Consider the following 14,004-nt stretch of genomic DNA (forward strand, 5'->3'; position numbering starts at 1 on the left):
ATCGTCAAAGTTCCGGTTCACACCAAGAGAGGATCTCCGTGTTGTGCACGAAGCACATCGAAATCCCTTCACATCGGCACCTGCCATCCGAAAAAAAGTAATGGACTCCCTGCAACATTCTGAGTAACCCGCACCATTGGCCTGGGAACAGTAGGAGCCGACATAGGGAATTCCAATCCCTTTGCGTGAGCTGCCATTAAACCAACAGCATAAACGACAGCATTTGGTGGTGCTGTGACCGGGAAGCATGCACGTTGATGAGGGTCGTCACAATGTGCTCATCGATAAATCGCTGTGTTGCACTATCCCGGATGATTATCGTCGGCGAGCATGGCGGCGACCTGGGGAGAGGTCCCATTCTGCCAGTGTTTTGGAGAGGCACTGCGATGTTAGTTCTGGTGCCATGGTATGGGGGAGCCATTGGATATGACTTCAGGTCCCGACTGGCAGTGATTGAGGGAACTCTGACGGTGCAATGGTTCGTCACGGACATCTTGCGGCTTATGCTTTACCTCTCAAGCGAGAATATAGTGATGCCATTTTTCAACAGGACAATGCTCTTTCGCAGATGGCTCTCACCTCTATGAACTGTTCAAACGATTCATGTAAAAAAAAATCGTTTGTTCTCTATGTTGTGATGAGATAGTCATGTCATATAAGAATTATGCCACGGAAAATAAGTATAATTTTAATCAGATGTGAGTAAATTGTTAATTTAATTCACTAGTGAAGATTACAAGTAGATGTTACACATTTTTTTAAAAATAAAAGTAGGGAAGCTACTTCTGATGCTCACGTCCTTGTCTTTCTCTCAGCGATCTGTGGTATGTACTAATGCTCTGTGCATTATTATTGAGTAATGACTGTTAATTTTATACTATATGTATCTGTAATTATTTGTACGTTCCTTTTGAACTAAATACTTTAATCTGGTTTTTGAGTTTTAATATTTCAGGTATGTGTATAAGGATTATGCACACGTTGTTTGAGCCCAAGAAGGCCGACAGATTATAGCGTCTTGTCGTTTTACTACTACATACATACATACATAGTCGAAAATCTACATTATTTTTTCACGGCATGGATATCCTGCTGCCTCATTTGTTTCCACCCATTGAACAGTATTGTGGTGCCATTTTTAACAGGACAAAGCTCTTTCACACATCTCACGTGTCTCTACGAACTGTCTGCGTGATGTTGAGCTACTCTCGTGGCCAGCAAGATTCCCCGCCCGATTTGTCCATGATTGAACTTCTGTGCGGCCAGCTCGGGCATCAACTCCGTCTCAGGATATCAAGCACGAGCTGCAATACTTGGACATCAGGTTGCCTGAATAGAGGACACGGTGGCTTTATGACACTCTTCTCAACCGGAGCAGTGCATGCATCAAGACCAGAGATGTGTATCGTCATATTGATAAGTGATTTCATACTGCCTAGTGCTTTGTGAATTTGACTATTTTCTAATCACTGAAAACAAATTACATGTCCTCTGATTTCGCAAAGGCTTGAGAAACAAAATGACCTAATTAACAATTTTACGCTGTCAAAATTTACAAAATTCTGAGGTGCAATTTACACATAAGTCAATTTTATAATTTGTGAGTGCACGAATAAGCTCTTAGCTTAAGAGGGGGAGAGGAAATTAAAAATCTCACTTCCTGTGCATATGCTGTAGGTTATGTGGCTTTTGTTGGCCAATTCGAGGTTGCTTCCTTGGTCGACAGAGCAGAATTGTCTTTAACAAGTTTACTTTTCCCTTCATCACTGTGGTATATTGTAAACAGTCTTTTATATCCTATATACGGCATCCCTTTATTTATACAATAAATTTATGGATTATTAACAGCTCTGTTAGGAAAATAAGACACAAACATCCGCGTCAACGGTGTTCTAACTCTTTGTCTCTCCGTAGTGTCTTGCAAACGGTGTCGCGGTCGGATGACACAATGTTGAACCGTCGGCCCCTACCAGTACAGAGCTAAAATAGCACGCTCCCATTGGAGACACAAGCGGTGTTGATACACACAGCAGTATAAAACATGAATATGATCCGTTGGTGTAAGTACTTTCCAAATTTCAACGTAGGATAAAAATTTCTGTGGAGGAATGAGCGTGAGGTTGGAGGATGAGAGAAAAGTGTAGACACTGTTGGGAATGCAGGAGGAGGGCGCAGATTATTTTCAATTAGAAACATTCCCAACCATCAGTAATAAAATATTTATTAAATATGGAGAAATACTCAAATGATTCTTCTTAGATGTTTGAAATTATTACAAGTCCTCTAAAAAGTAGTACTGCCAGTGTGCCTCTGACTGATGCCTACGTAGAGTCTAGAGCTGGCCTACGATGCCTACGGAGTCTAAGTCTCGGAGACCGTACACGATTCGGCGCACTAAAGAGAGGTATCTGCCGTACTTAAGTGCTCAGGTATTTAACGAGGCATCGACCAATCGCTATCCACACACGTGATACCCGTGGGCTGGCGGCTGCGGCCCCTGGCGGACCTCGGTTTATTTTGTGCTGCCAACCTATACAGTTGCTGCACTGTGTTTCGGGTGCGGCGTATCGACTGCAGTGCGGCACTCTTTGGAGTCGTGAGCACCGTCACCACAAACACGAGAAGACTGCAGCAGCCTCACCAGTGTGGCATCGTGTTTAATAGTCATACGTAACAGGCTTAATGAGCTGAGGGCGTGGTTGGCAGCTGGCAGGTGGCGCCACTGACCGTGCTGGTGCCAGACGCCCCTGTCGAGAACTCCGTCCGCGGAGCGCACAGATTTGTTGGCGCTGCTCCGGTAGTACTCGACGTGGAACAGCGTGGAGCCGTTCTCGTGCTGCCAGAAGTCCAGCCACACGCACGTGTCCGCTCCCCACATCGGCATCGGGAACACCACCTCCACCACATACCACCGGCCAGATATCTGTTAGCAGAGAAAAATACATGAAACTCACAAGATATATGAGAGTAGCAGTACATCAGGAACACTGCTGTACGTGCAAATTACGCTGAGATTCGGTGCGGTGGCTCACAAAAGTGGCGGTAAAGGCATTTCCAATTTATAGTCATTCCCGGCAGTCACCGCGCCGCGTGTCAACTTAGTTTGCGCGTATAGCTATGTAGCAACTTTCACACAGCTGTAAACACAAAATTATTGGGAGTGCTATGTACACCGGACAAAAACATTTGTCACTTCCAGGAGACATGGTCCCAGGTCGGCGAGAAAGAGATTTCACATTACTTCGTGTATGCCACTCATTGACCAAATTGTCGGAAAGAAGATCCCTACTTTTCACGCAGTTTCATGTCGTATCAGAAATTTTCCATCCGGTCGGGAGCAGGCGATTTAGTAGGCCAGTAGACGGATCGTCAAACCAAACATGTCTTAAGTGCAGCCCTGTGAGTATCAATGTTGCCTTCTTGGAAGACAAGAGAGACTACGGAAACAACATGAGTATGTAGGAGGGCTATCCGAAAAGTAAGATCCGGCAGGTCGCGAAGTGGCTACTACAGTGTAAATCAAAAAGATGTTACGTGCAACAGTTTCCTGCCTCTCCGACTTAAGACATTTGTCGTAAAGTTGTACCAACTTCCCAGTGTTCTCGTCATAAAAGGCAGCCTACTGTGCTTTCCCCCACATCTCTACGCTGGTCTGCAGTTCGCTGTCTGTGCCAAAATGTTGTCTTCATAGGTAGTGGTTCACGTGCGCAGAGGTGAACATGAGAGAGAGCCAAGTACGGGCTATACTGTGGGTGATCAAACATTTCCAATCGAAAACACTGCAGGAGCATCCTCATTGTCACTGCAGTGTGCGCAGAAGAAGGAAATGCATGACAGGTACGTTATGTGGGGTTGCAGAAACCAGGCGAAACATCGCAGTGCGTACCCATACTTGAAGGAGACGCTATAGTTCTAGGCACTTTTACGTGCTCACTGTGCGCTCAGAACAGAAAAGAGCGAAGTGACGCGATCGACAGTCATATTAGAGACACTGCCCAACACATCTGTCGTTTCCATTTCATGACCTATCGGACCTTACATTCCTAATAGTCCTCGTAGAAGAAAGGGCAACACTTGATCATTAATAATGTTGAAACAAATATCCTAGTTCGTGTTCGCAGTAACATCAGCGAGTGAGGGCAAATCATGTTACGATAAACACTCTCAAAATATCACGGCATGAGCTATAAAAACTACACCCTCCACACTCCGAGGATTAAACGCCTCACTGCGTCATCTGTTCACTCGACACCTTGTCTCTCTGAAAAGAGACAAATTCGCGCCTTGTTGCACCATGTTACAAGCCTTCTATCAGCTACTGTGTAGTTTCTGTGTTGTTTGACCCACTGAAGGCGTTTTTGTGGTTGAATTTTATAATTGTTTTGATAATAAATGAAGGGACGAGGAGCGCCAGCCGCAAGAAAATGTTTTGGACCATAGTTATAAATAAGAGGGAGTTTCAAGAAGTAAGTTACACATTATAACGGGAGTCCAAATTCAGTAACTTTTGTTGAATGTTACACTGCACTCCAAAGTGACACAAGTGCGCTGAAGAGCCAAAGAAACTGATACACAAGCCGGGCCCCAGCCAGCACGCAGGAATGCCACAACGCGACGTAGCATGGACTCGACTAATATTTGAAGCAGTGCTGGAGGGAACTGACACCATGAATCCTGCAGGGCTGTCCATAAACCCGTAAGAGTACGAGAGGGTGGAGATTTCTTCTGAACAGCACGTTGCAAGGCTTCCTAGATATGCTCAATAATGTTCATGTCTGGAGATTTTGGTGGCCAGCGCATGTGTTTAAACTCAAAAAGAGTATTTCTGGAGCCACTATGTAGCAATTCTGGACGTGTGGGGTGTCGCATTGTCCTGCTGGAGTTGCCAAAGTCCGTCGGAATGCACAATGGACATGAATGGATACAGGTGATCAGACAGGATGCTCACGTATGTCTCACCTGTCAGAGTCGTATTTAGACGTATCAAGGATCCCATATCACTCCAACTGCACAAGCCCCACAAACCCTGATGATATGCAGGGTCCATTGATTCATGGGGTTGGATCCATATCCGTACATGTCCATCCGATCGATACAACTTGAAACGAGACTCGTCCGAGCAGGCAACATGTTTCCAATGTCGGCGTTGACGGACCCGGCGTGTCGTGTCCTGTAATCATCAAGAGTACACGAGTGGGGCTTCGTCTGCAATAGCCCCTACTGATGATGTTTCGTTGACTAGTTCGCACGCTGACACTTGTTGATGGCCCAGCATTGAAATCTGTAGCAATCTGCGGAAGGGTTGCACTTCCGTCACGTTGAACCATTCTCTTCAATCATCGTTGGTCCTGTTCTTGCAGGACATTTTTCCTGCCACAGCGATGTCGGAGCTTTGCTGTTTTACCGGGCCCTGATGTTCACGGTACATTCGCGAAATGGTCGCACGGAAAGATCTCCACGTCGTCGCTACCTCGGAGGTGCTGTGTCACGCCGGCCGCGGTGGTCTAGCGGTTCTAGGCGCTCAGTCCGGAACCGCGCGACTGCTACGGTCGCAGGTTTGAATCCTGCCTCGGGCATGGATGTGTGGGATGTCCTTAGGTTAGTTAGGTTTAAGTAGTTCTAAGTTCTAGGGGACTGATGACACAGATGTTAAGTCCCATAGTGCTCAGAGCCATTTGAACCCTTTTTTTTTTTTTTTTTTTTTTTTTGTCACATCGCTCGTCCGCCGACTGTAACAACACGTTCAAACTCACTTCAGTCTTGGTAACCTGCCATTGTAGTAGCAGTAACCGATCTGACAACTACGTCCGACACTTGATGCCTTATATAGGCGTTGCCGACCGCAGCATCGTATTCTGTCTGTTTAGATACCTCTGTACTTTAATACCAACGCCTATACCAGTTTCCCTAGCGCTTCAGTGTATTGAAGCACTACAGCCTACGCTTAAGAGTATGAGGCGCTCTTAGGGATGAACGAAACTTGTACTCGGTGTAATGAGAACCATACGAAGAAGAAATGATTTAGACAATTCTTGTTCTACACGAGCTTAAGGATAATCAGTTTGTAATTCTATGTCTAAGATGGTAATTCTTGTACAGCGAAACTACGCAACTGTATTTGACTATGGAATTTAAGTCCCTATGTGCTGTTAATTTGGACAATACATTCTATTGATTTCATGTTATGTTTTCCACTGTACTTATTCAGTATCATAAATTCCCACATATATAAAAGTGGACTGCTCATGGATCGTAAGGACAAGCGTAGGTTGGATACTCGTAGACAGAGCCTGCAATCTCGTAACTGCCTTGTTTGGTTGTGTATGTCCTTTGTCGGTATTTTCACATTTAGTACAACACGACGACAGCTCCCATCCAGCTTCCATTGAGAGAGATACTCTGGTCCATGAGTGGACTGCTTACTTTCCACGAGTATTTAAAGAAATTCATTGAACAGAAATGCACATTCTAAAAATTAATATTGCCATATTTAGTTAATCAGTTATCCAATCTTCAAATCCATATAAAATAATAACCAAAATACAACGTGTTTGTGATTTTCTTACGGAAGTATTTGTCTTATTATTAGTGTGGAGAAATCTTAGTTAATTTTGCGAGATATAGTTTAACGTAAATTACATAGTGCAAGATCTGGAATTTTCATCAGTATAGCCCACGTCTGTGCAACCTCGGTCAAACTGTTGGCACCATTTCACTACGGCAGGAGGCAGCATTGCATTTGGCCCGCATACCACCAGAATATCATGGTGAATGTTTGTAGATTTTACATGTTTTGCTCACAAGAATCGTATTGTGCCGCGAACTTCAACTTTGGAGTTCCCACACCATTTCACTTAGACACTGTGCTACCCCTGTTACCTGTACCACAGGAAAACTGTATTTTCAGGAGACCCAGAACACGTACTCTCTTCTGACAATCATGTTGCCCAATGGTCTTACCGTGGAACGACATGTGTATTTACTTTGCGACATGTGTATTTACTTTCTGAAGTGCCTACGTAGTTAACAGATTCATATATCAATAATTAATCTCTTTCCAAACTATCAATGAAATACAGGGTGTGCATAAATGTTTACGTTGATAACAAAACAATGTAACTGTTTATTGGATATAGCAAATAAAAGATACGTTATACGACATATGCCTCTAGTCATTAAGTTTTGAACATATAACAAAGTTAATACAATTATAATAGAAAACGTTACCATAGTAAATATAATTAAAATTTAATCTTGAAATCACGGTGAACATTTATGGATACCCGGTACAACAATAATATGAAAATTAACAAGAAAAAGATTTTCATGGTCGTTGCCAGGGTTTTAAATCGTGGTGACTAAGAGACAAACGGAATTAGCAGTCAGACTTTGATAGTACTGCCGTTGTGGAAATCATTTACCGAGCGCTGGGCGGCCTGCTGGATGCGCGGTTGAATGCACAATGCAGTCGGCTAGCGGATCTCGCGGCTGGCTGGATGTGGCAGACGGTGCGAGATCGTTTAGCAATGGGAAGAGTTGGATGTCCGCCGTTAGTGGCAGTGACGCTCTGAAAACAACTCTCATCAAGGTAATCATCGATGAGACCACTATGACATCTCCATGTAAGGTCCCTACTATATAGTCTCACTAGAAAGTGTAACCTTCGCAGTATTTCAGTCTACTGACTATACACTGCGTTGACAAAAGTCATGGGATACCTCCTCATACAGTGTCGGGCCTCCTTTTGCGTGGTGTAGTGCAGCAGATCGACGTGACATGGACTCAACAAGTCGTTGCAAGTTCTCGGCAGAAATAATGGGCCTTGCTGCCTCTACAACCGTCCATAATTGCGAAAGTGATGCCGGTGCAAGATTTTGTGCACGTTTACTGACCTCTCGATTATGTCCAGTTAATATTCAATGACATTCATGTCGGGTGATCTGGGTGGCCAAATCATTCACTCGAATTGTTCAGAATGTTCTGTAAACCACTCGTGAACAACTGTGACCCAATGGCATCGAGCATAGTCATCCATAAAAATTGCCTCATTGTTTGAGATCATGATGTCCATGAATGGATGCAGAAGGTCTTCATGTACATGAATATAACAGTTTCTTCTCAATGTTCGGTTCAGTTGGACTAGAGGCCCCAGCCAGTTCCATGTATACGCAGCCAACACCATTATGGAGCCACCAGTGGCTTGCACAGTCACTTGTTCACAACTCTGGCCCGTGTCTTCGTGGGGTCTGCGCCACAATCCAACCCTACCATCAGTTCTGACCAACTGAAATTGGGACGCATCTGTCCAGGCCAAGGCTTTCCAGTCGTCTAGGTGCCGACCAATATAGGCACGAGCTCAGGAGATGCGTTGCAGGCGATTTCGTGCTTATAGCTAAGCCATTCGCGGCAGCCGTCTACTGCCATTGCCCATTAACGTCAAATTTCCTCACACTATCCTAACGGTTACGTTCGTCTTATGTTCCACATTGATTTCTGTAGTTATTTCACGCAGTATTGCTTGTCTGTTAGTACTGACGACCATACGCAAACGACACTGCTCTCGGTCGTTGTCCGTGGTGAGAAGTAACGCCTGAAATTTGGTATTCTGGGCAAGTTTTTGATACTGCGGATCTCGAACTACTGAATTTCCGAAATGGAAAGTCCCATGCGTCTAGCTCCAACTACCATTGCAGAGCCTGTTAATTTCTGTCGTGGTGTCATAATCATGTCGGAAGCCTTTTCACTTGATGAACCTGAGTACAAATGAATGCTCCGATAGATCACAATGTACAACATTTTGTGCTACTGTGGGAAATGGCCTGTTGCGAGATACCAGACTCCAAATGACAGTAGCATGCCGTTCCCTTCACACTGTTCTTTCAGAAGCGTGTATACCTTGTTTACGCCATACTACAGCCGTCTGAATATGTGCATGTCAATATCCCATGACTTTTGTCATCTTAGTGTAAATCTCCATCCTAGTGCTCCGCAGAGACTTCTCTGTGAGGATGGACGTGCACCTGAATAGCCAACTGATGTTCTTCTTATGACCAATAAAATTATTTTTCAACAATTCTCTTAACTGTTGCCTACCACCCACAATTCCCACAACAGAAAGAGAACACAATAATCAATGATCTTATTCATAGAACACATATCTTCACTTAGCAAGTCCGTCTCGTCCATTAAATTTTGACATCCCACACCATGTGGATGTATCCATTTGTCACTTCTAACCTGGAAAATCTCCACTGCATCTGCAAACGTATGCTTACACTCCAGCCTGACACTCTTCGTTCGTCTACTTGCTCTCTATCCTGATGGTAAGGATTCGTGTCGATGACTGGTATGTTACATGTCTTGTTCGGGCGTATAGTACAGATCTGTGGAATGCCCCGTCGCTTTCCTCAGCTTGAAACTACTTAGGTATTCGCTGGCTCTAGTGTCACAGGGCTACTGTGTTTGGGACACAGGCTGTGAGTCCTTTATGGCCGATAGATCAAAATGTACAACTTTTTGTGCCACTATGAGCAATGGCCTGTTGCGAGACATCCGACTCCAAGTGATCGTAGCATGCAGTCCCCTTTATAGTGTTCTTTCAGAAACTGTTTGAGATGGACTTAAACATTCATTGACAGTAGCAGTTTCTGTTGGGTTTGAAAATGATTCTCTGTCAGTTTTTTTTACCACCGCAATTCTTGAGCAGTTTACGTGGCCAGCAGAAGCAACCGCCTTTTGTCAACAGACCTCCATGTGCCGACACCAAACCAGTTTTCAGGAAGCCTCTACAGCTTGAACAACTGCTAATGAATTCCTGCCCATCGCCTGAGCATCTGGACACTTGGGGTCTCGGGAATGCGAAGCGAGTGCCCAGCCATCCCTGTACCAGCCATGATATCAATGATGGACTTCCATGTCCTGTGCCGGTGGGCATCATGCTACCTGTAGTGTTCACTGTGGGTTGGCTATGCTGTGCCGCCACGACACAGATCAGGAAATGCCAGCCTTCCATTACTCAGCAGCTGCAGTAAGGTACTGACTCAGCGCTTTTCCTCCGCATCGTATTGGAGGTCAGCGCACTGGCTGACATATTCAGTTTGGTGACCAACCACGCTAGCAGCATCAGAGACCAATAATTGTAAGGAAATTGCAATAAAGAATTTCTTGTATCTACGAACTGTCTTCCCAATTTCATGATTTATGTCGAAAAAACTGCTGAAGATCAAGTCAACAATCAGGTTCCGTAGAAACAACATTTTCAAAGGGGGAGGAGAGTGTCTGGATGAAAGACAGAGTGCTGAAGAATTGTCTAGGACATCAAGATATGTAAGTAGCAGTCTGGATTTACATCGTCAGTCGTGCGCTCCTCTACATCCTTTCCCTACTTTTGCCACAATCTTGGTGTTAGATACAATTATAGTATTCGGTAACGGACCGAGGGCTGAACCCTAAGTTTTGTAACATTCATGCAGTGCACTTTACTTGGGCATTCCACGCCGTGCACCGAGAGTCATCCTGTAGTTTGTTGGGGATATCGAGGGAAAGGGCATTACGCCAGTAAGCGCCGAGTGTGTGCCTGATTAAGGCATGGAAAACCTTGGACATCCTAAAAACTTCAGTTTTTTTAACGATAAGCCAGAATAGGCTTAAGGTTTATGTTGCAAAGAAGAATTGTATAGAGTAAATGTTTGAGGGTGAATAAGAATAACAGGAATAACATGTATATTAACAATTAAAGATTGAAATTATTTGCAACTAAAGGTTATGGCTAAGTTAGGAACATTAGGAGATTTAATCCGGGAAAATGACTCCCCATATAAAGTAGATAACATGTACTACTTGCCTCGTAAAGCCAGGTATAGTGCTGATCAACTAGAACAAGAGTAAAAAGTTGCCACAGTATTGCTTGGTGACTTTGTCTCAGCACAGCAAAAATGCTGAGATACCAGAACGATGTGAGACATGTCATTGCCCATGGCGTTGCCAATTAAACCGCTCCATGCCCTTCGAGAATCAGCGTTCATAAATCACCAACAATAGTCGACGAAGCGAAGTAAGTGAATAGTGTGAAAGTCTGCCAGATGTTAAAAGAAATGTGGAAGTAAAGGAATTAAAGGTTTTTTTTTACACGACACAGTTGGGGGTTATATAGCGTCTGTAGGCAGGGGAGAATTAAGGAGAATTATGGGATTACTATACATCAAAATTGGGACTGGTATGGTGCCTGTAGTTGCGAAAATTGTAGGATTATTGTACAGCACAGGTAGAGTTGGTATAGTCTTGTACCAAGTCCGTGTTACCACTAGATAAATCTCTGAGCGTTAAGAATTATTAAAAGCATTAACAAAGAATGAAAGGAGTAGTAGATTATGGCATTTTGGATACAATCACGAATCACAATGTCTTGAGAACACAACCAAAGCAAAGTTACCATGAATCTCCTGCTATTGTATAAGACGCGATCGAAGAATTTTCATTTGAGGGTGTTGCTGCTACGTAGTGCGACTCCGAAGCGGATATATAAGCACCAACATATAGGCAAGGGATCAGTGTGGCAATAGTGTCTTTCCAACGTGCCTACGGTAAATGCGGAAATTTGAACTATGGCGACGTTATTACCAAATGTGCACAAACAGGACCATCTTGCTGTTATTCGTTTCTTGACTGCCGAAGGACAAACACCGGCAGACATCAAACGGATAGTGAAGAACGTGTATGGGGTAGCATGTCCGAAAAACACCATAGCATAATACAGCGCGACAAGGTGTGCTACTACTTCATGTTAAAGAGCGTCCCCATATTGCAAATGTTGTAAAGCAAAAGTTACGTCAGCTCAAGTGGAGACACTCGAGCACCATCCCTATATTCTTGATCTCTCCACATGCGATTACCATGCCTTCAGTTCCCTAAAAAAGGCCTTAACGGGTCAACGAATCCAGTAGGCCAAGGGTGTGCAACAGGCAGTTACGGACTTCTTCAGGCAGCAGAACACGTGTTTCACCAAACGCGTATCTCCAGCATGGCGTGTCAGTGGAATGATGGCCTCAGTACTCACAGCGATTTTGCCTATTTGGCATACCGATTCTGGACTGTACAGCCTTTGAACGGAAAACTTTCTGATCGCCCCTTATAAATAAACTTTCCAAAATTGCTAATAGGAGTGTTGTCCAGAAAGTAAGTTCCAAATGGTCACCAAATGGACACCACAGTGAAAACCCAATGAAACTTTGCACAGATGTGTTGAGTAGTGTCTCTAGTTTGACCGTCGATTGCATCAAGACGCTCTTTTCAGATGTGAGCGGACTGTGAGCGAGTAAAGGTGCTTAGAACAACGATGTCTCCCGCCAAGTAGGAGGGCCCTCTGGGAGGTTTCGCCTTAATGAACGCAGCCCACCTAACATAACTGCCAGGCACTTCCTTCATCATGGAAATTCTCAGCCGCAGTCAGCAGGGGCAGTGAAGACGCTCCTGCAGCCTCTTTGATGGGAAGTGTTCGATCACCCACAACACAGCCGTAATTGGCTCGTCCTGAGTATCATCTCTGTTCACTTGAAATGAAGACAACATTTGGGCGCAGGCTACGCGCTATAGACCAGCCAGAGAATTATTGGAAAGAATAGGCGGCTGCCTTCTATGACGGTGGTGTTGGAAATGTGGTATAATGCGCCGACAAATGTCTAAGTCAGAGCGGCGACTATATATCTGGAAAGTGTAGCTAACTCTTGGAAATAAAACGTTTCTGAGTTTCACTGTGCTTTCCACTTAGCGACCTATTGGACCTTACTTTCTGGACAACCCTCTTATTTACGAATTTGGAGCAGAAGGACAGTGTGTGAAATGCACAGTCATGGAGGCCAGTAACGCCAAACGATACAGCAATGCACGAACAATTCCGTTTGTATTCTTCAGTTTTGTTCCTCATAAGTTCAGGAAGGATTTAGATAACAATATACGTTCTCTCCTTGTTAGTCGTTAATGACTGGTAGAAGTAAACTTGTATATGGTATACACAGAGGAGTAGATAAAAGCAAGTCAAATTGTACCGTTGGGAAGCAACCCTGATACCTGCTACCACCCACGTAGTGGAACAAAAAACTACATACCGACGAGATACAATCTGACAACGGACAGTATTAAGTGTGAATAAAAAAACTCTAGAGCTAAGTTCTAGTGTGGTCGGAAAAGAAACCATGAGTGAAGTTAAAAAAGTGAAATGTTAATACTTGTGGAGAAATTAGTGGCTATGTTACAGCAAAATTTTCAACGAAAATCCGAGGGCGGATTTCTTTTCTTAGGAGGAAGGAGTTCTAAGAGAATAAAACTATGGTAGAACTTCAAACAGTAGATAGAGGCCAGAACATTAATCAGGCCTCAGCAACAGACAGCCAGCACTGTTCACTGAACTGCGTGATCACCAGAAGTAACCGCATTTGTGTCAACAGAACCCTATGTTCCAGCCCCAGTCTTCAGGAAGTCTCTACAGCCCAGGCCACTGCTAATTATGATAGGTGGTCATTGCCTCTATTCCGGATCGTTCGGCATGACAAACAAACTCAGGTACCACCGCGCAGTCAGTAGCAGCAGCAGCAGCATGTAATTCCGACCTAACCAACTTGTGGTCATCGAACAGGTGGGGCCGTTATGTGACGCCCAATCTGTGACGGAGAGCACTGTGGTGATGACACAGCCGTATCTGCCACCCTCAGGCCACGAGTCCCTGCCCATCTGCTGAGCATCTGAGCGCTTAGGCCCCTCAGCACTTTGCCAATGTCTTGGGAGTACGAAGTGAGGGCCCAACAATTCCCGCCGCTCCTGAGGTATCAACAAGTGACTTCCATGTCCTGCACCACTGGGCGGCCGACCGGGATGGCCGTACGGTTCTAGGCGCTACAGTACGGAACCGCGGCCGCTACAGTCTGGAACCGCGCGACCGCTACATTCGCAACTTCGTATCCTGCCTCGGGCATGGATGTGTGTGATGTTCTTAGGTTAGTTAGGTTTAGG

At 44.6% G+C, this 14,004-nt stretch overlaps 1 protein-coding gene across 1 annotated transcript in view; it reads right to left on the reverse strand.

The window, feature by feature from the left end:
- Nucleotides 1-14,004, reverse strand: part of LOC126336683 (uncharacterized) — an 82,590-nt gene that overhangs the window by 17,270 nt on the left and 51,316 nt on the right. The window contains exon 3 of the mRNA XM_050000632.1: nucleotides 2,728-2,923. Within this exon, the coding sequence (XP_049856589.1) occupies nucleotides 2,728-2,923 (196 nt within the window). The remainder of the gene's footprint in view (nucleotides 1-2,727; nucleotides 2,924-14,004) is intronic.

The sequence above is a fragment of the Schistocerca gregaria genome, chromosome 2 (assembly GCF_023897955.1).
Source record: "Schistocerca gregaria isolate iqSchGreg1 chromosome 2, iqSchGreg1.2, whole genome shotgun sequence".
NCBI classification, from domain to species: domain Eukaryota; kingdom Metazoa; phylum Arthropoda; class Insecta; order Orthoptera; family Acrididae; genus Schistocerca; species Schistocerca gregaria.